Consider the following 26898-nt stretch of genomic DNA (forward strand, 5'->3'; position numbering starts at 1 on the left):
TGGTGAGAGTGTTGTGTTATCACTCCAGTTCAAGTTATCACCTCTGTAGGTATTTTCACATGCAGTAGATGGAGGGGATGAGCACACACAGGCAGGATGTAGCTCCAACCCTCCTGTCGGGTCGTTTACAGCTAGTCTTGAAACCCTGTGTCCTGCGTCAGAGGCAGAGCCCTTCACCAGTACACTATCCAGCCACTTCTGCTTCTGTCGATTCTGCTTCCTAATTTAACCCACATGATTTGATCTATAGGAGCTAAATCATGCTGTGATGTTGATTATTCTTATGTGTGGGGTGACCTGTTCTATTTTGCAGCTCTTGGTATGGATGTGCTGAAAGTGTATACTCTCAGTGTTTGCAGAGCTTATACTATGCTGTTATACAGTGAAATACTTTATTTACAATTCTCTGTTGTCATAGGCGAGGTACTCTTCCACGGTGCCGTCCACATCATAGATTTCCTCCTCTAAGAAGGAGTACACTGATGACTCAAAGCTCAGAGAACTTGAGCTGGGTGAGGACTCGTCAGTTCTTTGTAATGGAGATGCTGTAGGGACCAGCCTTGACCCCGACACACACAGACTGGAGGAAGAAGATAAGCAACATGAAGTAGGAAAAATGCACCAAGAACTTCAAGTTTTATTAAATAAAAAGAACCATAATTACATTAATTACATCAGCTATCTTACTTAGTTTTTCAAAATTATATCTATCTATCTATCTATCTATCTATCTATCTATCTATCTATCTATCTATATATATATATATATACACACACACACACTCTATTCCCCATCCTTGGTCCTCTTTTTCTTCAATTGTCTCCATCAGCCAAAGAGCCACTTGGAAGTTTCCCCAGCAGCTACAAGAGGTTCAGAACTGCGCATGAAGAGTTCCAAACTGCGTGTACACAGCAGAAGAAACCAATGATCCACAAGTGCTTTCTTTCACTGCACATGTGTAGTTCACAATCGTTCCTCGCTGGTGGGGAAAACTTCCTGGATGCTGGTGAGAGAGGAGCACTGGCACCGGGGTACAGGAGGGACCCCAAAGACAACAAGCAGCATCAGACTTCTCAGAATAATGTCATTTAGGTTTTTTATTCAGCTGTCTTTCCTGATTCACGGATCCTTGATGCTAGGTACACACAATGCAATTTCCCGTTCGATCGACGGGTAATCTGACAGGAAGTTGCATTGTGTGTACATGTCCAAACTGCTCCTGGTCGATAAAAGGATCAATTTTCCCATGATAACTTTGGAAAATTGATCCCTTTATTGAATGGAAGAAGATTTTCCGATTCCCGTTGTTTGGATGGGAAATAGCTTTGTGTGTACCCAGCACTGCAGAAGTGTCAGATGGCTTTAGCTACTCGCAGATGCTAAACTTTCAATTATCAATACATTTTGTTAGTGTGACTGCACCCCTCTTTTAAATTCAATAGCCCTGATTCAATAAACTCTTCTTCCTGAGGTTTCTCATCTGTTCTAGAAAATGCCTTTTCAGCATCCAACAAGAGAAAAGTGCTAAAATTAGATAATAAACTACTACTAGCAGATAGTAGAAAACTCAGGACAATGTACATTTTTGCTTTCTGGTGTTTGAAAATGTATTTAACTGATATGGTGCAAAAACATCTCTTCTGACTGGTGTGATTCTTGGTGATCATAATCGTCTAGATGAGAGAGACCAGGAGCCCAATGGTGCAGTATTGTTAGTAAAAGTTGGGTTACGTTAAATGTAAGTATTATACTCACAAGGATGGGTTGCAATAATCTGCAACCATCATTCAGGCTTACAGGGAAATAACTGTCCCTGCTCGGTTTTCCAGGTCTATTTGGCAGGCTCTGCTCAGTCGCTCTCCTTGGATTTATTGGAAACACTGGTGCTTGCAATATAAGACCCCGAAGGTTTAGGCTAGACTAAGTACTTAGATGGAGGTTCCCTAATTATCTAATTACAAATATAAGTATAAGGTAAGTATAAGTAGAGAGGCGCTCATGTCTCTGATATACTGCTTTTAAAGGCGCTTTTGTATTGACCTGAGGAAGCAGGCCAGCACCCGTGAAACGTGTCATCTTATGTGCATGAATAAAATGTATACTTACCTAAGGGGTTTGTCCTTAAAGAGACTCCGTAACAAAAATTGCATCCTGTTTTTTATCATCCTACAAGTTCCAAAAGCTATTCTAATGTGTTCTGGCTAACTGCAGCACTTTCTACTATGACAGTCTCTGTAATAAATCAATGTATCTTTCCCCTGTCAGACTTGTCGGCCTGTGTCTGGAAGGCTGCCAAGTTCTTCAGTGTTGTGGTTCTGCTATGAACTCACCCTTCCTGGCCCCTCTATGCACACTGCCTGTGTGTTATTTAGATAAGAGAGAAGAGAGAAGCTGCTCTAATCAGCTGGATAAATCGTCCTCTGAGCTGGCTGGGCTTTCACATACTGAGGAATTACAAACAAGGGCAAAGCTGTTTGCAGGAAGAAAAGAGCAGCCTGAAACTTCAGTGCATGGGGGAAAGAAACACACAAATGATCTCTTGAGATTCAAAAGGAATGCTGTATATAGCCTGCTTATGTATGGATGTATTTTCTATGTGTGGACATACTGTACATCAACCTACTTCCTGTTTTGGTGGCCATTTTGTTTGTTTACAAACAAACTTTTTAAAACTGTTTTTAACCACTTTTAATGCGGCGAGGAGCGGCGAAATTGTGACAGAGGGTAATAGGAGATGTCCCCTAACGCACTGGTATGTTTACTTTTGAGCGATTTTAACAATACAGATTCTCTTTAACTAGGTAAGATCTATATCTATATACTCCTAGATACTAAGATATATACTCCTAAATAATAAGATCTATATACTCCTAGATAAACATACTTGTAATTAGATAATTAGGGCGCCTCCAATAGAGTACTTAACCTCTTCTGACAAAACTCAGGCCCCCAACTTTTATTTTTTTTTATTTGAAGCTTGTGGAATCTTTTGCAGCTTTTCAAGGACAACAGATTTTAAAAGGAATAAATTACAAATGTTATATAGTTACTACGCCCTGTTCCATGACAATTAATGGAGGTGTTTTTTATGCTCCAAATCAACAGAATGCACCACTAGCCTAGAGGCTAGCATCTTATCTGCATGTGTGTATATGCATCCTAAAGGAAAAAACACATCAGTAACTCTGTTAGGCAGCATTCACACTTTTTCCTGCAATTTCTTACATTTTTTCATAATTGCTATTCTGCCTTTTATTAGGTTCAGAATCTTCTTTTGTTTGCGTTCTTATGCAAAGTTTTACAAAGAGATTTTCCGTGCACACCAATGAAGTTGATTTACATGAAATTGTATTCCAATAGCCCGTGGTCATCCGTTGAAACAGAAAAAGCGATCCAGACCCAAACTTGCGGTCCATGCGGCAAAACGAACCGAACAGATCCATTCAAAGAGACCAATTTAAACTGATTAATGGGTTAACATTTGCGTCCATTCCGCTTAACAGTCCAATTTTTAGGCCAATGTGAACTGGGCCTTACAGTGACACTCCACTCACAACACACTGAATACCAGAGTTGAATAGATTTCAGTTTTCACTAAGTGGAATCAGCAGATTCTGAGAGAAGGCTCAAGTTCTATACATATGCCAAACACAACAGGGAACACACTTGTCTTTCAGTTTTCTGCACGCGTTTTTCTGCACACCAAAGGTGTTTTCTATGCAGGAAAATGCGCACCTTTTTCACAGCAGCTAATGTAACTGATAAAGAAAACTGACAAAATGTGCAGAATCATGATGCAGAATGTCAGTTTTTTTCTGCTTGCGAAAAACATATCAAGTGTGAACTAGCCCACTGATTAACATGAGTTCTCAGTTTTTCTATGCTGAAAACACGCAGGAAAACAGTCAAGTGTGTTCCCTGCCTCAAAGGTCTACAAGTTCTAACTGGATATCTAGATATGTACTCACTGCTGTAAAGCTCCAATGCCATCAGCTGTAGTTTGGGAAGCAGTGCGGGATCCCAATGTTGAGGAACTTGGTGTTCTGCTCTGAAAATGCTGGAAGCCTTCATCTTTTGGTAAAATTAATTGTTCCCCTAATATTCTTAAATATACAAACACACAGGAGAGAAAGTAAGATTTAGGCGATTACATATACAGGAATATCCAATCAAGCAAAAACAAAATGCAGTAACCCTTTGGTTAGAGATCGTCATTACCCATGTGACTGAACACCCCTATTGGGATTCTGTATTATTTTCTTGCATAAGCATGATAATATTTAATGAAATCATCAGTACACAGACCTTTATTAAATAAGACCACTTTCAAGGAATTTAGTAGTTACAGTTTTTATTCAGTCCTTTCATATAAGGGTGAAGACAATTTATAAGCTACTGGTTTGCTTTCTGATCAAGTAATAATTCCTACAAAATAGACATTAGGAAATTACTCCAGCCAAGACCTACAGACAACCCTTCCCAGCTTGTGCTACATTACAGCTCTGCTGGGAAAGCGGTCTCTTTTTCAATAAATCTGTATTGCATAACCTGACTGGCACCTTTGATTTAGCACCAAGAATGCCTTTATTGAATGGGGAAATAGCAACTTGCCTAGCAAAATAGAAGTGATCCATTTTGAGAAAGATCTAACAAAGTTTTACACTTTTTCCTAAATTCTGCCCACTGCTACTTGGAAATACCACTGACCACATAACCTGTCCCAGTGACCATTTCTCAGAGGTGAACATGTTTAATCTACTGCAAGCTATTTAATGGATCTATCCTGGATAATTTGAGAACTGTCAAGGTGAGCTCTCCAAGCGTTACAGCCGCCAGGGGTACAAAAGTATTGGAAAGTAATCACAAATTTGCACAAAACACAGTTAAACAGAGACAATAAATGACTAGAACCTAACTTGATAATTTACAATCAAATCAGAAGAATAGGTGATTGACCAGATAGCATTTTCCCAAGCTGCCAGCACTTTCACACTGTGAGATAAGGTTCTGCATATGTCTACTTCCCCTCTCCCCACCTGTGTTGGAAAACCATGCAACCTAGCCCAACAAGCATGTCAATGTGCAGGGGTGCAACAGTAGCCCTCTGGGCCCCCAGCAAAAAAAAGAAATTATCACGGGCCCACTGCAAACCCTCCCCCCTCACTGGCCAGTAAAAATCTGGCCCCGTCAATCCCCCATTTGGCACAGTAAGTGCAGCGGAGGCGTGTAAAATGATTTACTTGCTCCCACTGCATTGCGTCTCCTCTTCCTCCTAGCAGCCACTTGCTCTGTACTGCACACCCGGCTCACAATGCACGTCTTTTGATTGGGAGCCACAGGAGGACAGCATAGAGCATATAGCTACAGCTCAGCTGCACTTATCTTGCAGGGTGGGAGAGAGGACGAGCAGGCCACCATCGACTCCAAGGCCCCTGCAGTCGCAGAGGTGCACAGAAACTATTGTTACGCTTGTGCCTGTTTGGTACGTCTGACTATCTGATGTGTAGGTAGCAGAGAACATCAAACACAGCTTTGCTTCATAAATCCTCTATCACTATCTCTAGGTTACCTGAGATGGAGGGATCTCTTGGTCCAGTCTTTGCACTCTGCCTGCAGAGTCTTGTTCTGTGAAGTCACATTGCCCTCAAAAAGCATTTCATCCACATCCCAGAATAACTGATGGACCCTTTGTGTGTTGGCTTTATCAAACTCCTGGTAGGGAAAGTACACAAATACAAAATGACAGTTATCAAAAGGGCTATGTAAACAACATTGTCAAGGGAATAAAAAGCTAATTTTGTTGTTGCTCACTTATTTTACATTTCTGTTCCTGTCTAGGTTAGTAGAGATGTTAGTAGAACTCTGCTCAACGCTATAGGCTATCTAGCGATGTATGGGCAGATCGAACTAGATAAAGATCTCTCTCTGATCGACAATGACCAGAGAGAGATCTGCAGGCTGAACCATACACCGCAGGCTGATTCTCGATCAATTATCAGTTGAAATCTGACAGGCAGCCACATGGGGCGCCAATAAATGCCAGCAGCCACGTGGAGCACCAATGGGGAAGATGGAGGATTGGACACTAGCGGTAAAGCGAACAGTATTTTAATGGACTGGCACATTTGAGGTTACAGTCGCCTGGGGTTCTGTCGCGTTTATCGATATCACAAGCCGTTACCGTCGTGCACCTGACTGACCGTGAGATTTCCCAGTATGTCTGATTGATACATTCAAACAGATTTCGGCCTGATATCAGTCGAATCATCGATCGGGCATGCTTTTTGTGTCACCACTTTTCATCCGATCCTATAATAATGATCAAATTATCGAATAGTTGATTGACCACAAAATTGGCAGATATATGGTAATCTTATTTCTAGCCATACAATATTTGTATAACTGTAAGTAGGGTTTGTTTTCCTCTTGATTCAATGCCTTTTTTCACAACCATGCAGGATGTCTTCAGGATATCCCTGTACATCCCATGTGCTATTTGGAAAAATGCTGCAGACTGCACATTTTTTTCTGGAAACGAGCATGAGCAATTTCCCACATTAGGTGGACAAAGACCAAAGATTTTCATTGGGCTGTAACACCTAATGCGAAACACATTCAGTGACGGGAAATTGGACACAAAGGAAATGGACCTTTATTGTAACGAGAAGCATGCACAGAGAGGCAAGGCCACAGATCATGGTTTTCCAAGGATAGCTGTTGTGTTAGCAAGGAAGGGGAACAGTTTGTTCATGATTACCAATATTCAAAGCACATAAAGAAGAGATTATTACCACTACAGTACCAATAAACATCTAATACAGAAGCTGGAGGAGGACCCATGTGGGCTCCTCAGGTACACAGACCTTGGTGCATTCACAGCTTGCTTGTAGCCAGGTGGGGCTTTCGAATCCAGAAGGACTTGAATTCAGAATTAAAATGAAGTCTAATGACTTCAGGTGTGACCACAGGCAGAGGGGAGTTAACTTGCCTTGATCGGTGGTTACGATGGGGCTGAAGGCACTCCAGAGGTTCCTAGGGTTTGCCAATTACTACAGAAGGTTTATTAAGGGCTACTCTACCATCATCTCTCCTCTCACCAGTCTAACCACAAAAGGGGCTGATACTCATCATTGAAGTGAAATGAATTTTGCGTAGTCCTCAAAGGAGGATCAGAGCTGACAATATTTGGGGGGAGAGAAACTTGTTCCTCACCCACATAATCAACTCACCGTGGGCCTCAGAACTTAAGCATAGAGCTCAGAAACAACAAGCAGAGAACAAAGCTACAAGAGGCCTCATCAGATCCATGAACAAATTGCAATGCTTTATTTGTACAAAAAAATCCCCCCAGCACCCAAATCTAAAAGCAATTAAAATCAAATGGAGTTCCTTGGAGCCCCCCAGACCCCCTCACTTACCACACTCCATACACTCAAACAACTCTCCAATGCACACTATCACACTGCATAACCTAGTGCAAATGAGATCTCATTTCCAGCTGTCTAAACAAATATTGGCAAGGTCTTAAATAGGATTACTTCACAAAAATTCAAAGCACTAAATAGCCAACAAAAATCTGTATATGTGAGTGCACTCAAAAATGAACTGCATATACTTGTTTTGGTTTGATGGAAAATGCTTCGCTGATCTAATCTCAGCACTGGTGCTGCAAATGTATGAACTGTGATCTGTGAGCTCTGACTTGCAAGCAATTAAGCCCATATTGGACTATGTGACCAGATGGAATATATCAGCAGACATCTTCTATTTAAGACTTTGCCAATATTTGTTTGTTCTGGCAGCAGGGCGGCTGATTCCACGTCTGATGCGGCGGTTTGTCCGCGTCAGCATGCGTCTGGTTTGTCTGGAGCTGGTGGTGCCCATGGGCAGAGTGGCGTGGGGGCCACCGCATGTTCTGACGGCAAAGCGGCGGATTCCGCGTCCAGTGCGGCGGGTTCCCCGCAACAACATGTGTCTGGGTTAGCTGGACCTAGTAGTGCACACAGATGGAGAGCTATGCGCGCGCGCCACTAGACAGGCTCTTTATACCAATAGGAGGAGGATCAGCTGATCGGGACGGTCAGCTGATCCCTGCTCGGCTATTGATTGGTTGATGGGAGCTGGGCGGCGCTGTGGGGTGCTTTACTATATATATCTCTTGCTGTTTAGTTGCTGGTTGTCTGGCATTGTGAATGCTTATGTGTTAGCACTCAGACCTTAGTCAGATCTTCCAGTGTGGTGGAACCAGGAGGACCTGGGAATCCACACTTAGCCAGTTACTGTATATCATCTGTGTTATTCTCTAGCATAGTTCCAGGGTGTTGAGATCACGGCCCTCACACCCCAGACTAGGAATACTGTATATCATCTGTGTTATTCTCTAGCATAGTTCCAGGGTGTTGAGATCACGGCCCTCACACCCCAGACTAGGAATACAGTATACCATCTGTGTTATTCTCTAGCATAGTTCCAGGGTGTTGAGATCACAGCCCTCACACCCTAGACTAGGAATACTGTATACCATCTGTGTTATTCTCTAGCATAGTTCCAGGGTGTTGAGATCACGGACCTCACACCTCAGACTAGGCCTTGTTCTGATATCTGTTATGACCTGTAGCTTTCCTGACTATTCTTCTGATCTCTGATTTGGTACTTTGCATATCTGATACTCTGTTGCCGACCCGGCCTGTCTGACCTTCTGGCTGTCATCCTCCGCAGGGTGTCCAGCCTTTCCGCAGGGGTCCCCTGCTCTTCAGAGGGGACACTGCTCCTTATCAGTCAGGGACTCCCTCTCCAGGTGCCCTTGACTGCAGTAGAGTCTTCTCTACTTATTGGACCACCTGCTACCCCGGTGGTCCAAAGGTTACTGTTGCACCAAAACACTTACACACTCAGGTGTCTCGAGGTTAGACATATTTGATTATTGGCAATTCTGCAGATCCCCAATAATCAGGTATATCTGTATTCTTGGGGATACTGCAGATCGCCAAGAATCAGATTCTCTCTCTGGTTGCTGACACCTATCGTTACAGCTATACAGCTGATGATGCATTCTGTTGCTATGTGGGACGGGACAAGCGATGTGCACACAGGTATCGGCCGTCATGCGAGCAAGTTGATCCACCTGGCAAATTGCTTGCCGAGCTGGGGTCGGGGTCCACTGTACACATGCCAGATTATCGACTGAGGTGGTCATTATCGGCCGCCCCTGCCAATTTTAATCTATCTTGTGTATGAGGCTTTAGTTATATAATCTAGTTCTGAACAGAGACAACTTAATGAATCAAAAAAAAATAATCACATAATTAAATGCAACGTGGAGTTATAGACTAGGGCAGACACAGGAAACCTACATCATCAGTCCAGGAATAGACTGAGCTCCTCTCTGTAGACAGTCCAGTAGTGTAGCTCTGTATTCCTGACCAGGAGTTATTCAACTCTGTTGGAGTAGTTTGTCCACTGGATGAAAGTGATGACACCGATTCACTGAAGGAAGACAGCAAAGCATTTCATTACAGTACTTTGTAAAATTATAGCTATGGAAATATAGCATAACAAAGGGCAATAAAGAAGTCATAGCTGAGTTATTACCACTGTTGACCTGTGTACCCCTTACAAGCTCACTGGTTTGCTTGCTTGATATGCGTAATGACAGGATAGGAAAGGTGATCCTACTAGAGAGAAGTAGAGGTAGAACTTGCACTCCAGGAACATGGGCTTCTATATGATATGAAGGAGCATAGAGAACTGCTGTGGGGTCTGAAGACACCCTATACCAAATGATATCACTAGAAGGAGATTCATATGTTTAAATTATGGAGAAGTACTTGGTGTTCAACAAGCATGGGCTACAGTGTAAATCAAAGTGTCATGACAATTTGGTGTACTTGTACGTTAGGTCAAAGGATTAAGTTTGCTCCAGCAACTTAACTGAGTTCACATGGAATAAAAAGACTAAGGGCCTGTACACACTGCTGCGATTATTAAATCGCAAGCCTTAATGAGAATAGAAAAAGCGCATCGCACAGTGTGTACAGGTCTTCACAAATTTCATGATTTTTCAAAAGACCTTGCGATTAAAAAACGCATGCAATTTGAAAAGGGCAGCGCAAGTGCAGCTGTGTGTACAGGCCCTAACTGAATGCTGGAAACAATCACATTCTTAGTGAGCAAAAGTAAGCGGATGTTCTTGTTTTTATAGACCACCAAGTAACAGCTACTAAACACCCATCTTCAGTCTATGTTCTAAATTTAAAGAGAAACTGTAACCAATAACTGCACTTCAACCCAATCAATAGCTGATACCAAACTTCCCATGAGAAATCGTTTCCTTTTGACAAATAGATCATCAGGGGGCTCTGTGTGGTTGATATTGGGGTGAAACCCCTCCCACAGCGTGATGTCAGGACCATGGTTCTGGCATCACACTGTGGGAGCCTTGTTGCATTGTGGGAAATAACAGCTGTTTACAGCCGTTTCCAACTGCCAAAAAAGCAAGCAACATCTCCTTCCACTGACATCACCTGCCAGTAGTAAAAATGTCACCATGTGATAAATGTCAGAATGTAAATCAGGGAGAGGAAAGATTTTACAATGGGAAATCACTGATTAAATAATTTATACATAATTATTGTAAAAATGAAGCACTTTTTAATTACATTATTTTCAATGGCTTTTCTCATTAACTGTCACAGTTAGTTATATGGAGAACCTACATAATGAAAAATAAAACTTGGCTTAGTACAAAAGTAAATGTAAAAACCCATGATGTGCCTTTTAGCAGTCATATCTCTGGTTAGTGGGAAATATGCACTTTAAAAGGGACCCTGAAGTGAAAGGGATATGGAGGCTGCCATTTGCATTTCCTTTTAAACAATAACAGTTGCCTGGCTCATCCTCTGTCTCTAATACTTTTAGCCACAGACCTGCAGTGCTTAGAGAACAGCCATCACTGGATGTCTTGGATTTTCTTGGCCAAAAGTGAGTTCATTCTTCCTTCTTGGGAATAAACACAGACAATTGGCAAAGGCCAGTCCATATAAAGGCACGTGCCTCTTTCATGATAATTATCAGATCACGCTTTTCACATCTACCAGCTACAAAATGTCTGTGCACAGTGTTACACTACAGGCTTCTATTCAGCTGGACAAACTCTACTGACAATCTCAGTGTGCTGCTGCCTCTCACAGTCCAGTCATTATGTCCTCACCTATCTAAATTTCCTGGAATGTAGTGGAGAAAAATGAGGTCATGGTGCAGGCCATGCTATATGATTAGTTAAACGGATTACCAATCTTTTCACAGGTAAGATATTTGCTGTATTTAACTGTTTGCATCGTTATCAGTACAGTATGAATGGGTGGAAACACAGTACCATGTATAATTGTGGATGGCTTCCTGCACAGGGCGTACAAAATGTATTGGTAGAGGATCCCCTTTCTCCAACTGGCGATGTTCTGTGCTTCCTCGATACAATCCCTTTCTGAAAAGCAAAAAGAAAGTTACAGGCACTGCTGACTTTGCTGTAGCATCCTTCTCTAAAATCAGTTGCCCTAGCAACTAAAAGATTTAGAAATAAGACTTTTTGGCAATTCTAGTCATATACAAAAAATCATATGTTTTCTTTTCTCAGTGTCAGTATCCAGGCATGTCACTCAGGTCTACCCATTTGATGCTCTAAGCAAGGAAAACAACAGATTCTAGACGTTGTTAAAACCCCTGCATTATAGTTTAAACTTATGTGTCTGCATGAGGAGGTGGGGTGGGACTTCATAGTTGACAGGAAGTATATGTTGAGCAATTGTAAAATCCTTCGCTTCTAGCAGGAAACAAGAGGGTCTACAGGTCTTAAAGAGAATCTGTATTGTTAAAATCACACAAAAGTAAACATACCAGTGCGTTAGGGGACATCTCCTATTCCCCTCTGTCACAATTTCGCCGCTCCCCGCCGCATTAAAAGTGGTTAAAAACAGTTTTCAAAAGTTTGTTTATAAACAAATAAAATGGCCACCAAAACAGGAAGTAGGTTGATGTACAGTATGTCCACACATAGAAAATACATCCATACACAAGCAGGCTGTATACATCCTTCCTTTTGAATCTCAAGAGATCATTTGTGTGTTTCTTTCCCCCTGCATCTCTCATGCACTGAAGTTTCAGGCTGCTCTTTTCTTCCTGCAAACAGCTTTGCCCTTGTCTGTAATTGCCTGGATAGCTGCACCACTGCATAAGGGAATTTTCAGTGGGGAAAGTCAATTTCCAAAGTTAAAACTAACAATTTACACTAATCAATGATTGTTTTCACAATGTGAACAATGACAATAGTTTGTTGCTTGCTGACTGGTGTGTGTAGGGACCCTTTTCAACTTGGAGGGACCCCAGCACTGGTGACAGTGTCTAGTACGGAATGTCTTTGCATGCAAACCATTTAGGAGTAAACATCCTCCATTAATGCAACTGAATACAAATTTCATGGAAATTAGTGCAACTGAATGCAATTTTCACGCAAATTGTTCTTATCATTACTAGAGTTCCAGCTTGTTGTGAGTGCAGAGTGTTATTTATGTATCTTGTTTAGTTGGATTTTAGGCTACGCTCATGCTGACATGTTGTGGAGCGTAGATTGTAGAAACAGGACTGCAACTTAGCAGTAGGGCTGAAGAAATAGGTAAAAGCCTCTGTGCTATACAGCACATCAGATGCATGGCTATTAAACATGGCCTAATATTAGTGTTGGTATTTGAATTCAGCAATACATGGTTCATAACTTGAACACATGCACTCAGCACTATTTCAGTATGGAGGAACAGCAGGACAGGTGCATTTCATTTAACTCTGATACTTCCTCCTTCCAGCTTGGGTGGGGCAGGTGGTATCAGAGTTAAATGAAACGCACTGTCCTGCTGTCTGGTGCTGGATGCATGTGTTTGGGTTCTGAATCACCTATTGCCGAATTCAAATACCAACACTAGGGATGATCACAGACATGCAAATTGTTCTGAGTTGATGCAAATGTATGTACATTTTTATGCAAATGTATGCAGCTTGAAAATGGACCAATCAATTTAAACCTGGGTTTAAATTGATTGGTCCATTTTCAAACTGCACACATTTGCATAATTTTGGAACAATTTGCATCTCATTGATCATCCCTAACCAACACTACCTATTATGCGGTTTGTTTGTTTCATTAGCAGCACAAGGATTATCGAAATACTGAGTTGTTCCAGTGCTTTTATTATCCCCACTGTTCTCTCTCTGGGAAACACTACTATTATTAGTACATAAACTGCAGAGCTGACCAAAGCGGCTCAATTATTAACAAAACATCTAATCAATTCAGACAGCCTGTTCCAGGTAGCAATTATTAACTGCTCAAACGCAAGTCCTTGAAAAGCCAAACGTAATGACTGTACAAAGTCCCTGAGGCCTTCACTAACATTAAACCTGTACAAGATGACCTGTAAGCCTTCTGCTATAGGCACACATTACTGTGCTTAATTATATGAAGCCTTCAATTCCTTGTGTACAAATACAGCTCCAAGGTCAGATTAATACACACATGTATATGAAGGAGCCATGAATATAAGAAATAGATGTGAACAAAGTAATGCATGACTCACACTTGTAAGTCCAGAAAACTTGCATGTATGTCCACACAGGTTATTTAGGACGCCGCATGTGTTCCTATGCAAAAAAAATAAAATAAATCATACTTTTCTACAGCAGCTATTGTCTAACAGAGTAAGTGTGAGCTGTGTCCAATTACAAGCAACAGAGGCAGTTATAAAGAAGTTCATTGATTAACGTGAGCTGTCATATTGAATGCAAATTTTTTGCAAGAAGCATGTGGATCATACACATAGTAGTCCCAGGTTAAGAAATGAGACAGCAACTGTAGATAAGTTTTTAGCCTGAATCTGTCCACAAATCAAAACACTGTCCACTGTACCTCCTCTATGCTCCCCGTGCCTTCAGTGTCCCCCTCCGTGTCACCTGTGTTTCCCCCCATGCCTTCAGTCCCTCCCACTGTGTTACCTCTGTCCCCATGCCCTCAATGTACTGCAGCAAATTGTCAAATGGTTTTAAAAAAACATCTTTTCTTTGATTTTTTTTTTTTCATTTCGATTTTCTCAATAACTACAATGTATTATTTTAATAAATGTTCTGACTTATCCACTTTCGTATTGGCGGGTCGTTTGTAAGTCGGGTGTTCTTAAAGGGAACCTAAACTGAGAGGGATGTGGATGTTTCCTTTTAAACAATCAGTCTGACTGCAGTCAGAGCACCAGATCTGCATGCTTGTTCAGGGGCTGTGGCTGAAAGTATGAGGGCTCGTTCCCACTATCGCGAATCTGCATGCGTCCAACGCATGCAGATCCGCACATGTAATGCAAGTGGATGGGCCTGTTTCCACTGTAGCGTTGTTGAGGTGCGTTTTTTTCAGCGTGAAAAAAACGCACAAAAGAGCCAACGATTTCGCCTGCGTCGGGAATCCGTGCGAATCGCCGCTAATGTATTTAATAGTAAAAACGCATGCGTTTGTTACATGCGTTTTTACCCGCGATTTCGCGTGCGATTTCGCACCTTTTTCAATTTTATTTAGCCCTGGCAGTGTCATGGTTAATTTCGCATGGCACCCTGCCATGCGAAATCGCATGCGAAATCGCGGGTAAAAACGCATGCGGAAACTCATCCGCATGCGTTTTTACAAGCGTCGGAATGCGGCCGAAATCGCGTCGCAACAGTGGGAACGAGCCCTTAGAGACACAGGATCAGCAGGAGAGTCAGGCTAATGGCATAATTTTAAAAGGAAAAAAACATATCCTTCTCAGTTTAGGTGCCCTTTAAGTCGTGGACTACCTGTATTCTGACTGTAAGTGAAAACTGCTGAGAAAAGCAGTGCATAATTGTCTATTTAAAAAAAAAAAAAAGTCAATTGTTATACATTAACAGGAATAGAGAATACCTTGGTTGCATAAACACTGATTTTAACACATGCTGAATCCTATCACTAAATCTTTCACCAAAGCCAAGGTTTTATTGGTTGTATTATTTAAAGGACCACTATCATGAAAATCGTAAAATTTAAAATACATGTAAACACATACAAATAAGAAGTACTTTTCTTCCAGAGTAAAATGAGCCATAAATTACTTTTCTCCTATACTGCTGTCACTTACAGTAGGCAGTAGAAATCTGACAGAACTGACTTTTCGACTAGCCCTTCATAGGTTTTCGACTAGCTCTCCATAGGGGATTCTCAGGATTCTTGTTTATTTTCAAAAGTACTTAGTGAATGGCAGTTGCTCTGTCCAACTGCCAAAAAAGTGTGCAGTGAACAGGGAAGCTGGCCAACATCATTGTATAAATCCTTTTCAAGGAATGTCTCTAAGAATAAGGGCTCGTTTCCACTGTTGCGGTGCGGAATCGCCTGGATTCCACCGCTGATAAAATAGCATGCGGATGCGATTCCCCATGCGTTTTTTGCCGCGAATTCGCATGCGAATTCGCATAGGTGAGGGTATATGCGATTTTAACCATGTCACTGCCTGTGTGAATTTACATCGTACCTATGCGAATTCGCATGCGAATTCGCGGCAAAAAACGCATGGGGAAAACGCATGCAATTTCCCTATTAAATACATTGCATGCGATTCGCATGCATTCCACTCTCAGGCGAAATCGTTGGCTCTTTTGTGCGTTTTTTCACCGCTGAAAAAAACGCACATCACCAACGCAACAGTGGAAACAGGCCCATCCACTTGCATACCATGTGCGAATCCGCATGCGTTGGACGCATGCGGATTCGCGATAGTGGAAACGAGCCCTCAGAGCCTTGCTGAGAGTCCCTCATGAAGAGATGGACTAGTCCAAAACCTGTTGGTCCTGTCAGATTGTCCTATGTGACAGCAACATAGGAGAAAAGTAATGTATAGCTCATTTTACTCTAGAAGAAAAATACTTCTTATTTTTATATGTTTACACGCATTTTAAATTTTACAATTTTTCGCGGTAGTGGTCCTTTAAAGTGGTCTAACACCCAGCATTTCAACTTTGCTTTAAAAGATTGCTTACAGCTTATAAACTATTATGCCAGATTTTTTTTTTAGCAGAAATTCACTGAATGGATTAAACATGACATTTTAGTGCTGCATTTAGCTAGAAATGCTCCTCGTGCTTGCTTGTTTAGTTACAAATGTATCTATCTACAATGTAACAAACAAACACTGCTCTGAGAGAACAAAGAGGGCTTCCCCGGCAGGCTTTTCAAAGGTCTATTTGTATTCCAAATAAAGATACATTTTGTAACTACAGATAAGAACGGATGCGGATTCCTAGTTAAATCCAACACTAAAATGTCATGTTTAACCCATTCAGTGAATTTCTGCTTAAAAAAAAATCTGGCATAATAGTTTGTAAGCTGTAAGCAATCTTTTAAAGCAAAGTTGTAATGCTGGGTGTTAAACCGCTTTAAGCATAACAGTTCATGTGTTTGTTATTTGTCTGTTGGTGCTGCATGCATTTCCATCTTAATATTTGCTGTTGTGTGTGCAATTGTGGTTTAGTTACGTTGGGCCATATTGACTAAATATCGGTCATATTTACTAAATATAGGTAAATTTGCCAAATACAGGCAGCACACTGCAATTTTATGGTTACTTATGCCAGCTCCATAGCATGTTGCTCAATTAGTGCACCCGCGTTACCGGAGTACCATGTGTGTTGCTAGGGTAATGCAGGCTGCGTAGTTTGGGTTACCATGGCAATATTTAGTGACTATGGTAGGTTCACTTGTCTGTATTGCACCAATTTTTCATGCAGAAAATATCTCTACAGCTAGACAGAGACAAAGCAGAGCTGCTTTATATATACAATCCCATAGATAGCAGTTACATTCTGACTCCTGTGAGAGACATATCTGCACTTCCTTTCCTCAAGTCATAACAGATTGTCCCGTGTGGCTAGAGAAGGCCCCTACCGACGCACTGCCATTAGCAGGATGGCCTCAGCGGGAAAGCCTCTCATAGATGGACATATTATGAGACTACAGAGACTAGTAACTTCTAGTAACTTAAAGTGGTCTGAAACTCTGACATAACATTCAATAAAAATGTGTTTTCCTACTTTTTATTACTTATACAGTTATCATATTTGCTTTTGTGCATAAGTTATATTGTCTGTTTAGAAATTACAATTTTCCAAAGTGTAATTTATTATACCCTAAAAGCTAGCATTGCATTTTATTCAAACTGCTTTTTATTATATATTAACATCTTCTAATGAGCTATTCTGAACTGTGTGTGCATGTCTGAAACAGAGAGTTCCTTTTTACTTGTTAGACTGTGTTTACACACATTGTAACAACATTGTAATGTAAACAAAGATTCTGTTATCTACAGTCTGGATGTTGATTGAAGCTGAATAGCAGGACAAAGTGCTTTTGTTTAACAATTTCAGTGATGTTCTGCAAAAAAAAAAATGTCTGGGATAGTAGCTTTCAAGCTGTGAGGAATCTTTTAGAGCAAAGTAGAAATGCTGGTTTTCAGACCACCTTAAAGTAGAGCGATGTTTTTCATAATTATTTATTGTATACTATTGTATGCATTGGTTATAACTTGAACATCAGTGGATGCCACATACACAATATCACAGAAAATTTTAAAATGTAAAGTACATACATATAACATACATGTAAAATGCACGATAAATTACTTTGTTGTTGCTGTCACAATCAAGTAATCGGGAGTGTTTGTTCAGCCGGCTCCCCTTGTGTGTCCGCTCTGTCCCCAGCCTGTGTCTGCTACCCTGTGCCTCCTGCTCCCCCTGTATACGTAGAAGTGTAGTGGCAGCTGTCTTATCTAATCCAGCATTTCCTGCAGGGATCGCAGACCTCTTCTCATCTGCAGTTTTCCTTTAGTAACGGCCTCTGCTGATTGCGTCATCAGCAGGAGCTGTCACTAGGGGGAGCTGCGTGAAAGAGAAGAGGTCTGCGATCCCCGCAGGAAATGCTGGATTAGGCTGCCACTACACTTCTACTTATACAGGGGGAGCAGGTGACACAGGGTCGGGGGGAAGCGCAGACACACTAGGGACAGAACAGATACACTGGAAACAGAGCGGATACACTGGGGACAATGCAGGTGGTCCCTGACGTGGTGGTGGGTCGGTGGTTTGTATCGGCGGGCATTCATAGGTTGGGGATTCGCTGCATACACTGCATAAGGCACAGGGACTTTTTCTCCCTATTTTTTGGGGAGAAAATGTGCGTCTTATATGTGAAAGCAACAGAGGAAAAAGGTAAAATATAGTGCATTTATTCTAGGAAAAATCTACATTTCATATGTATGGTTTTCTAAATTTTACAATTTTTTTTGTGTTTACCGCTTATGCATTACCCCTTAGGCTGGTTTCACAGTGGGACGTTGCGTTTTAGGGGACGTTATGGTCGCATAACGTGCCCCTAACGCAACGCCTGGTGCTCTCTGATGTGGACGGCAGAGTGAGCCTCGTTGTGCAGCTCACTCTGGCGTCCGTGATGCGTACTCTTGGACGCATGCGGCATCACGTGGTCCCGCCCGGCCAGTCGCCGCACAGAGCGGCCGCTCCAGGAAGTAAACACTGCACGTCACTGAGTGCAGTGAATATTAATTAGCCATGTGCCTGGCCACTCTCCGCTCCTCCCCAACATGACTGCGCATGTGCAAGCAGTCCAACGCAGTTCTGCCGCTTATAAAGTACTGTATGCAGTATGTTGTCTTATGGCGCAGCGTTACTAAGTAACGCAACGTGGGCACTGTGAACAGCCCATTGATTTTTCATTGCTGTGCGGTGGGGTGCGTTACAGGCTGCTCTAATGTGAGCCTGTAACGTCCCACTGTGAAACCAGCCTTACAGTTTAGTGCATATACCCCTACCCAACTCTTACATACATATATAAAAAAAAACCCAGCAAATTGTAATCAAAGGACCACTATTGTACACATGTACATGAAGTATGATTGTCCCGTAGTAAAAGGGCTGGTGCACACTACAAGAGCTTTTTAAACGCTAAAGATTTTAAAATCTCTGGCTAATGCAATGCTATGGGGGATTTTTACAAAATCACATCGCTCCAGTGAGAACACACACATAGGATAACATTAGCAAGAGCTTTTAAAATCACAAAGTGCTTAGAAAAGCTCTTGTAGTGTGCACCAGCCCTCAATTATGTTTTCTCCTATGTTCCTGTCATTTACAGTAGGCAGTAGAAATTAAACAGATCTGAAAGGTTTTTGGACTAGTTCCTTCTCCTCATGGGAGATTCTCAGGGGTTTCTTTATTGTTAAAAAAAAAACAGAATGGCAGTTGCCCAGTTCAACTGCCAGAATAGTGTGAATGAGTAGGGAGGCCAGCTAACAACTTTGTATAGGTCCTTTCCAGGGATTGCTTTCGTAAAGAATACAGAAAATACTGAGAATCCCCCAGGAGAAGATAGACTAGTCCAAAACCTGTCAGATTGCAACATAGGAGAGAAGTTGTTTATAGCGCATTTAATCTGGGGGAAAAAAATGGACTTCTTATAGGTATACAGTATGTTTAAATGTATTTTACAGGTTTTATTTTCTCAGGTTTTCCGCGATAGTGATAGGAGTAAATTTACTACAGCGCTATATCTTGTGTACACTATGCCTATATCTGTACACCTTCCATTTCATATTGATGAGAAGTGTGCAATATAAACCAAGAGCTAATTCCCTGTGAAGGGTTCTTGTGGTAATGGTAAGAAAGAGAAGTCTTCATATTGTAGCTACACTACATTACTGCTTTCAGACTCCCTGAATGCCTCAATAATTGATGAAGACTATATTCAGCATTTAATTAAGAAAGAATGGACAACCTCAACCCCTCAAAGGTGATAACTGAAAGGACTTAAATTATCCAGGTGTTCGTGTTTGAAGGACACAATATAAAGTCATATTAAATAACACCTTGAGGATGAAATGGGATAGTCCATTGTGATGTAAAATTCATGAACACCTATGATGAGAGCATCGCTTGATATTATCGTTTAATCAGCTTTCAGTGCCACACCTTCTACACGTCTTTAATCTGGAATTAAATATCCAGTATCGACATGCTAGCCTGCCCTAATTAGGTTACAGTGTGGATGCAAATGATGTATGCAGACAGCCGCTTCAGCTAAAAGACAAATCTACCTAAACAATAATAATAAACATAAACAATATCCATTTCAAGGGCCAAACGGTGGGTTCTATAGCACATATTTTTTGCAACAATCGTGCCGTATTCCCAGGACTACTGGTACCTCAAGACATAGATATAGAATAAATGAGGGACTGCGTCCAACATGACTACCCATTTATCTAAAGCATTGCACAACTGAGTTGGCAGATGCATGATCATCTCTTAAATTGGACCTGAACTCAGAACTTCCTCTCTGCTCTAAATGATACGCAACAGCATATTAACTTTCAAAGTAAAACATTTCTTTGTTACAGTTGATACAAATCCTGCAACAAATCTGCATTGTATCTACTTCCTGCTTTCATGGAAGCAGGCATACTGTTAACAGCCCGTGTTTACAAATTAGCTGCTCTGCTGTGGCAGAAGAGATTCCTGAGCTGACACAGCTGAGAGATCAAATTACGGTGGTGATTTGTCACAGATGAGGGGGAATTAGACAGGCTAAACTCTCTAAATACATACAGGATGCATTTCTCCATGTTTTCCTTCTGTCCTGGTAAAGAGTTCAGGTCCACTTTAAAGAGACTCCGTAACAAAAATTGCATCCTGTTTTTTATCATCCTACAAGTTCCAAAAGCTATTCTAATGTGTTCTGGCTTACTGCAGCACTTTCTGCTATCACAGTCTCTGTAATAAATCAATGTATCTTTCCCCTGTCAGACTTGTCGGCCTGTGTCTGGAAGGCTGCCAAGTTCTTCAGTGTTGTGGTTCTGCTATGAACTCCCCCTTCCAGGCCCCTCTATGCACACTGCCTGTGTATTATTTAGATTAGGGCAGCTTCTCTCTTCTCTCTTATCTTTTACAAGCTGGATAAATCGTCCTCTGAGCTGGCTGGACTTTCACATACTGAGGAAATTCAGACAAGGGCAAAGCTGTTTGCAGGAAGAAAAGAGCAGCCTGAAACTTCAGTGCATGAGAACAGGGGGAAAGAAACACACAAATGATCTCTTGAGATTCAAAAGGAAGGCTGTATACAGCCTGCTTGTGTATGGATGAATTTTCTATGTGTGGACATACTGTACATCAACCTACTTCCTGTTTTGGTGGCCATTATGTTTGTTTATAAACAAACTTTTTAAAACTGTTTTTAACCACTTTTAATGCGGCGGGGAGTGGCGAAATTGTGACAGAGGGGAATAGGAGATGTCCCCTAACGCACTGGTATGTTTACTTTTGTGCGATTTTAACAATACAGATTCTCTTTAAAGCAAATAAAAATAAACTTGTCACATGATTGATATATGCCTTTTTCTAAAGGTAAATAGAACATAGAACTAAGGCAATTCACTTTTTCATCTGAGTTTTCTCTTAGGAGATAATTTTTTATTGTTGATTTACAATAACTTTTTAGCACCTTGCAATGGAAAAAGTACTTAAAAGTACATGAAAAAGTACTATCAAAATCATTTTGAGTATTTTCTTGCTTGGTGGTGGTTTAAAGGGCATTTTATTGACAAGTTAGAACATTTCAGATAGATAGATAACAGCATTCATTTTTTTAACACTTAGTGTACAGAAAAACAGAACAGGACTTCAGACAATATCTTAGTAGGACTAGTAATATACTGTATGTACCTATGCTGATTTCATCATGTCACTTCAGGCAAGCAAGAGAGCGGGGCCTTAGATGTAATTCTTCATCGACATACAATGATGTTTTAACATCTTTACCCATATGTCTGTACTGTCCACTTTTTAATTTTGGTTAATTTTATATACTGAATAAAAATAATTCTGTTCCTGGCATTTGCCATTTTGGTTCCCTCTGACTGAAGCCAATACTGATGTCATTTCCTAGCTTACTTTTTTTTTCTTCTAGAATCTGCTCTAGTAGGCTTGCTTTGTAAACATGTGAGCACAGCAAAGTCAGATTTCAGCCTCATGTCACACTGAACTGCCCTCAGCCAATCTGTGAGGAGCAGGAATGTGGAGGGAGGGGGTGATGACAAGCTTCCTTCTCGTCGGCAATGTACCAAATAGAGCCACTAAAAACTCTCTCTGCCGATATTTGCCACACCGAATCACAATAATTGTTGGGCTCTGGCGGTGCCCAAATTACCTCCTGGGTACGGGCATAGCCACAAGTAACATTGCATGCGGTGCCCATTTTACCAGGCAGCTAATGCTGCCCAAATCATCTGCTTCGATATCAGTTGCTTCAATAAATTTGTGCTGGTTTTTCAGTTATTTGGTAAGCTGTGGATTTGCAAATAAAGCCTCGTACACACACCTGACTTAAAGAGGAACTCCAGGGAAAATAATGTAATAAAAAAGTGCTTCATTTTTACAATAATTATGTAGAAATGATTTAGTCAGTGTTTGCCCATTGTGAAATTGTTTTTTTCTCCCCGATTTACATTCTGACATTTATTACATGGTGAAATGTTTACTGTTGGCAGGTGATGTAGCTGCTGCATGGTTTTTGGCAGTTGGAAACAGCTGTAAACAGCTATTTCCCACAATGCAGCAAGGTTCACAGACAGGAAACTGCCAGGAGTACCACGGTCCTCAGAGTTTCTTGTGGGAGGGGTTTCACCACAATATCAGCCATACAGTGCCCCCTGATGGTCTGTTTGTGAAAAGGAAAAGATTTCTCATGTACAAGGGGTATCAGCTACTGACTGGGACTCAATTCTTGGTCGGAGTTTTCCTTTAAGTCCATTGAGGCAGCCGATAACAACTGCTTCAGCCCACAATCAGGCGTGTGTATGGCACCCGATGATCCCCTACGCCCAACCGGTGAGCAATCCACCGGATGGATCTACTCAACCCCAGCGATCCCCCTGCCGATACCATTGTTCGCACCGCTCCACCGCGTGACATCATGCATCTGCCGCTCGTCGTCCCTCTGTGCCCCCCGGCACAGTAACACAGCCGTCATCAGCTACACAGCTAACGTGTGTGTAGCCCAGCCCACTAATGTCACCTAAGGGAATCTGCTCCTCGACTGGCGACAGTTTTCATGTGTACGAGGCCTAATATAAATACAGTATTACAAACACAGGTGGCTAATTAGCAGCAGAAATTGCTAATTAGAAAATATGTTGGACTTCTTATCTCTGTGCATGAAGCAGTGGCGCCCAGCTATAGTCATTCTGTCATAGTCCAGCTTTGGAAGGAGCAGCATGCATCTTTCTTCTTTCCATGCTGGAGGATAATCAGGAACCTAAGCTTATGGAAGGACAGCTTCACAAAGATGTTGTTGTTGCCCACTTATGGTAGAGAAGTAGCTTAGCAACTAACTGGAACTTGATTTCCCTGCAACAGCATATTCAGACAGCAGTATCTGCAAAACATTCAGAGACAAGACAGCGTGCCACCAGGTCCAGCCATACACAATACACAATGATCCTTCCATTTATACCACGCTTTTCTCCTGGCAGATTCAAAGCGCACCAGAGCTGCAGCCACTAGAGCATGGTAGGCAGTAGCAGTGTTAGGGAGTCTTGCCCAAGGTCTCCCTACTGAATAAGTGCTAGCTTACAGAAAAAGAAGAGATCAGGTTCAAACCCTGATCTCCTGTGTCAGAGGCAGAGCCCTTAACCAGTACACTATTCAGCCACTAGCACAAGTCAGCAGTAAACTATGTTGTAGCTCCTCTACAGAAAATAAGTTTCATAGAACGATCCCTGATGTATGGGTATACATGAGATTTTAAATCATCCGAAAGTGACCTGTACTGGGTAGTATAGATGCTGCACACGAAGGAGTCACTGTCTTATCATCTGTCACAAACAGGGCTTTACGGATATAAGAACCCTACAAAGACTTGACCACTAATTCCCCACCACCACCATGTGGTGACTTAACAATGAAGCCAAAAGAGGGTGTGGCCAGCCCAGCATAGCAGGTTCATGGCAGTGGCAGACTGAATGTGGAAGGAGTATGACCACTTCTCAATAGGTAAGTCTATCCAAACACCAGGAGTTGCCAGGGCTAAGCAGAGCCTCATTTGTGGCAGGAGCTTGTGTTGCTCAGATGAAAAGGATGTACAAAACACAGCCTTGCCACAGGTTTGCTGGCATGCAATCACCACAGGCTTACTTTATATGCAGTCACGTTCTATTAGCTGTACATGAAAAATAAATGGGAGCTGCATGTCTGTCTGGAAACCTCCCAGATTGGAGTCCCATTTGCTGGTTCATGAGCAGTCCAACCACTTTGCTGGTTCATTTTCTGGGCTACTCTCACTCTCCATACAAACCACACATTGGAGTGTGCATAGTGTTGTCAGATGGCCCGTTTGATCCTGCAGAGAGCTCAGTGAACCATGCATTGGAGTATTATAGTTACCTCTTGCGCAGCTATGCGCTACCTCATCATTCTTCATTCACTAAACTGGCAGCAACACGACTCGTGTGTCAACCAAAACAGAAGTCAAAGCAGAGGCAGCCTCTGTGTTGGGAAGAGCGGAAGTTGCTACAATATATTGGAAAAATTATAATGGGGAGAACTAGAATGAGGAGCACTATACCAGAGAAATAGCAGAATGAGGCACATATGTAATCCTACCAGCCGCGGGCCGCCCATGAGGCGGGGTGAGGCACGTTCCCCAGGCGCCGGAAGTGGGGGGTGGCACTCACCTGGCCGTAGGTGGGTGGGGGGGGGCGAGCTAAAGGGGCAGCAGTCAGGAAGGTGGAGCAGCGGGCACAGCGGTGGGGAGGGGGGAGGGGAGGGTAAGACCTCCTTCACCTGGGGCTCTCCTGTCCACGCTCCCCCTGCAGCTAATTGTGCAGCATTACCGGCATATGTCAGGAAGCAACGAGCAGGGAAAGCAATGACTCACCTGCTTGTGCTCCACTGCCGCGTCACTTCCTGCACTGCTGCCCACTGTACTTACGCAGTAACGTGGACGGTATTGCAGGAAGTGACGCGGTGGTGGAGCGCAAGCAGGTGAGTCACTGCTTTTCCCGCTCACTGCTTTCTGACATATGCCGGTAATGCTGGGCAATTAGCTGGTGGGGGAGCGCAGACGTTGGCTACCCATACCTCCAGGCTACCTATACTGGGGGTAATAATACTACCTAGATGGGGGGGGGGGAGGCAGCATCCTCACAAGTTTGCCTCAGGCGGCAAAAAGTCTAGAACCAGCCCTAAATCCTACATCTATATAAGCACAAAGTTGCAGTTTCTACAGTGCAGTTTCTACATTTTGTCACATTACTGCCACAAACATGCATCAATTTTATTGGAATTCCACGTGAAAGACCAATACAAAGTGGTGTACATCTGAGAAGTGGATCGAAAATCATACATCATTCCAAACATTTTTTACAAATAAATAACTGCAAAGTGGGTTGTGCGTAATTATTCAGCCCCCTGAATCAATACTTTGTAGAACCACCTTTTGCTGCAATTACAGCTGCCAGTCTTTTAGGGTATGTCTCTACCAGCTTTGCACATCTAGAGACTGAAATCCTTGTCCATTCTTCTTTGCAAAACAGCTCCAGCTCAGTCAGATTAGATGGACAGCATTTGTGAACAGCAGTTTTCAGATCTTGCCACAGATTCTCGATTGGATTTAGATCTGGACTTTGACTGGGCCATTCTAACACATGGATATGTTTTGTTTTAAACCATTCCATTGTTGCCCTGGCTTTATGTTTAGGGTCATTGTCCTGCTGGAAGGTGAACCTCCGCCCCAGTCTCAAGTCTTTTGCAGTCTCCAAGAGGTTTTCTTCCAAGTTTGCCCTGTATTTGGCTCCATCCATCTTCCCATCAACTCTGACCAGCTTCCCTGTCCCTGCTGAAGAGATGCACCCCCCGAGCATGATGCTGCCGCCACCATATTTGACAGTGGGGATGGTGTGTTCAGAGTGATGTGCAGTGTTAGTTTTCTGCCACACATAGCGTTTTGCATTTTGGCCAAAAAGTTCAATTTTGGTCTCATCTGACCAGAGCACCTTCTTCCACATGGTTGCTGTGTCCCCCACATGGCTTGTGGCAAACTGCAAACGGGACTTCTTATGCTTTCTGTTAACAATGCCTTTCTTCTTGCCACTCTTCCATAAAGACCAACTTTGTACAGTGCATGACTAATAGTTGTCCTATGGACAGAGTCTCCCACCTGAGCTGTAGATCTCTGCAGCTCGTCCAGAGGCACCATGCGCCTCTTGACTGCATTTCTGCTCAGCTCTCTCCTTGTTCGGCCTGCGAGTTTAGGTGGACTGCCTTGTCTTGGTAGGTTTACAGTTGTGCCATACTCCTTCCATTTCTGAATGATCGCTTGAACAGTGCTCCGTGGGATGTTCAAGGCTTTGGAAATCTTTTTGTAGCCTAAGCCTGCTTTAAATGTCCCAATAACTTGATCCCTGACCTGTCTTGTGTGTTCTTTGGACTTCACGGTGTTGTTGCCCCCAATATTCTCTTAGACAACCTCTGAGGCCCTCACAGAGCAGCTGTATTTGTACTGACATTAGATTACACACAGGTGCACTCTATTTAGTCATTAGCACTCATCAGGCAATGTCTATAGGCAACTGACTGCACTCAGATCAAAGGGGGCCGAAAAATTATGCACATACCACTTTGCAGTTATTTATTTGTAAAAAAATGTTTGGAATCATGTATGATTTTCGTTCCACTTTTTACATGTACACCACTTTGTATTGGTCTTTCATGTGGAATTCCAATAAAATTGATTAATGTTT

General features: G+C 42.2%; 1 protein-coding gene across 4 annotated transcripts in view; it reads right to left on the reverse strand.

The window, feature by feature from the left end:
- Positions 1 to 26898, reverse strand: part of FAM149A (family with sequence similarity 149 member A) — a 134487-nt gene that overhangs the window by 32244 nt on the left and 75345 nt on the right. For all 4 annotated transcript variants that reach the window (XM_068278667.1, XM_068278666.1, XM_068278669.1 and 1 more), the window contains 5 exons: positions 11376 to 11483; positions 9355 to 9487; positions 5571 to 5713; positions 3970 to 4104; positions 401 to 580 (listed from right to left, as the gene is read on the reverse strand). In XM_068278667.1, the coding sequence (XP_068134768.1) occupies positions 401 to 580; positions 3970 to 4104; positions 5571 to 5713; positions 9355 to 9487; positions 11376 to 11483 (699 nt within the window). The remainder of the gene's footprint in view (positions 1 to 400; positions 581 to 3969; positions 4105 to 5570; positions 5714 to 9354; positions 9488 to 11375; positions 11484 to 26898) is intronic.

This window comes from Hyperolius riggenbachi, chromosome 1, assembly GCF_040937935.1.
Source record: "Hyperolius riggenbachi isolate aHypRig1 chromosome 1, aHypRig1.pri, whole genome shotgun sequence".
NCBI lineage: Eukaryota > Metazoa > Chordata > Amphibia > Anura > Hyperoliidae > Hyperolius > Hyperolius riggenbachi.